This window comes from Morone saxatilis, unplaced genomic scaffold (assembly GCF_004916995.1).
Source record: "Morone saxatilis isolate NCDOM2014 unplaced genomic scaffold, NCSU_SB_2.0 Contig12, whole genome shotgun sequence".
NCBI lineage: Eukaryota > Metazoa > Chordata > Actinopteri > Moronidae > Morone > Morone saxatilis.
In genome coordinates this window covers 24350967-24351654 of record NW_023339674.1, presented here as the reverse complement: position 1 = coordinate 24351654, position 688 = coordinate 24350967, and the positions used below count along the sequence as shown (strand labels likewise).

Sequence of the window (688 nt, the reverse complement as noted above, 5' to 3'; positions counted from 1 at the left end):
TTTTACTTCAGTCTCTCTTTCAAAGCTCTCCCACCTCGCTGTATTGCCACTACACGAAGAGTAAAACTGCTGTTGCATCTTGTTCCCATAGACGACAATACTTAATGTTTCTGGCTATTTACGCGCCAACATCTGAAACTTCATTATGCGTCCCAGCCAGAATGGGCTGGAGCTAATGAATACCCATTGCTACTTTTATGACTCTGGAATTAATGTACCCTTTCTCACTGAAGTCAAACACTAGCTGTTAGTGGGTTGTTTTGTTCAGTGTGACAGGGGTTTAAATGTGGATGTTTTGTCTGCATTCAGGTTTTGATTGGCATTGTTCTCACTGGCCTTAATGAACAGGACTTAAAGGGAAACTACATAATTAGGTGTGAGCACAGCCTAATGGTCACAGTGACAAAGGGTTCGGTAGAGAGAGTCTGCTTCATCTCACCTCTTCTTGTGTTTGCCCTCCCTGCTCCGGGAAAGTGTCCTCTTCTATGTCGTCTCCACACAGATCGTACACAGCAGTGAAAAGATCACAGCAGTTGTCCACAGTCACACCTTCTCTGATGGCTGAACACAGCTTTTTCAACAATGTGGGCTCTCGGGTAAACTCTTCCCTCTGTACCAACATGTAACAGACAATGAGAACACCATAGAAACCTATACTGAATGTTCCCCAAGGTCATTAGTGCTTTAG

At 44.0% G+C, this 688-nt stretch overlaps 1 protein-coding gene across 2 annotated transcripts in view; it reads right to left on the bottom strand.

The window, feature by feature from the left end:
• Positions 1-688, bottom strand: part of btbd8 (BTB domain containing 8) — a 28202-nt gene that overhangs the window by 12708 nt on the left and 14806 nt on the right. For both annotated transcript variants that reach the window (XM_035653233.1, XM_035653234.1), the window contains exon 12: positions 440-610. In XM_035653233.1, the coding sequence (XP_035509126.1) occupies positions 440-610 (171 nt within the window). The remainder of the gene's footprint in view (positions 1-439; positions 611-688) is intronic.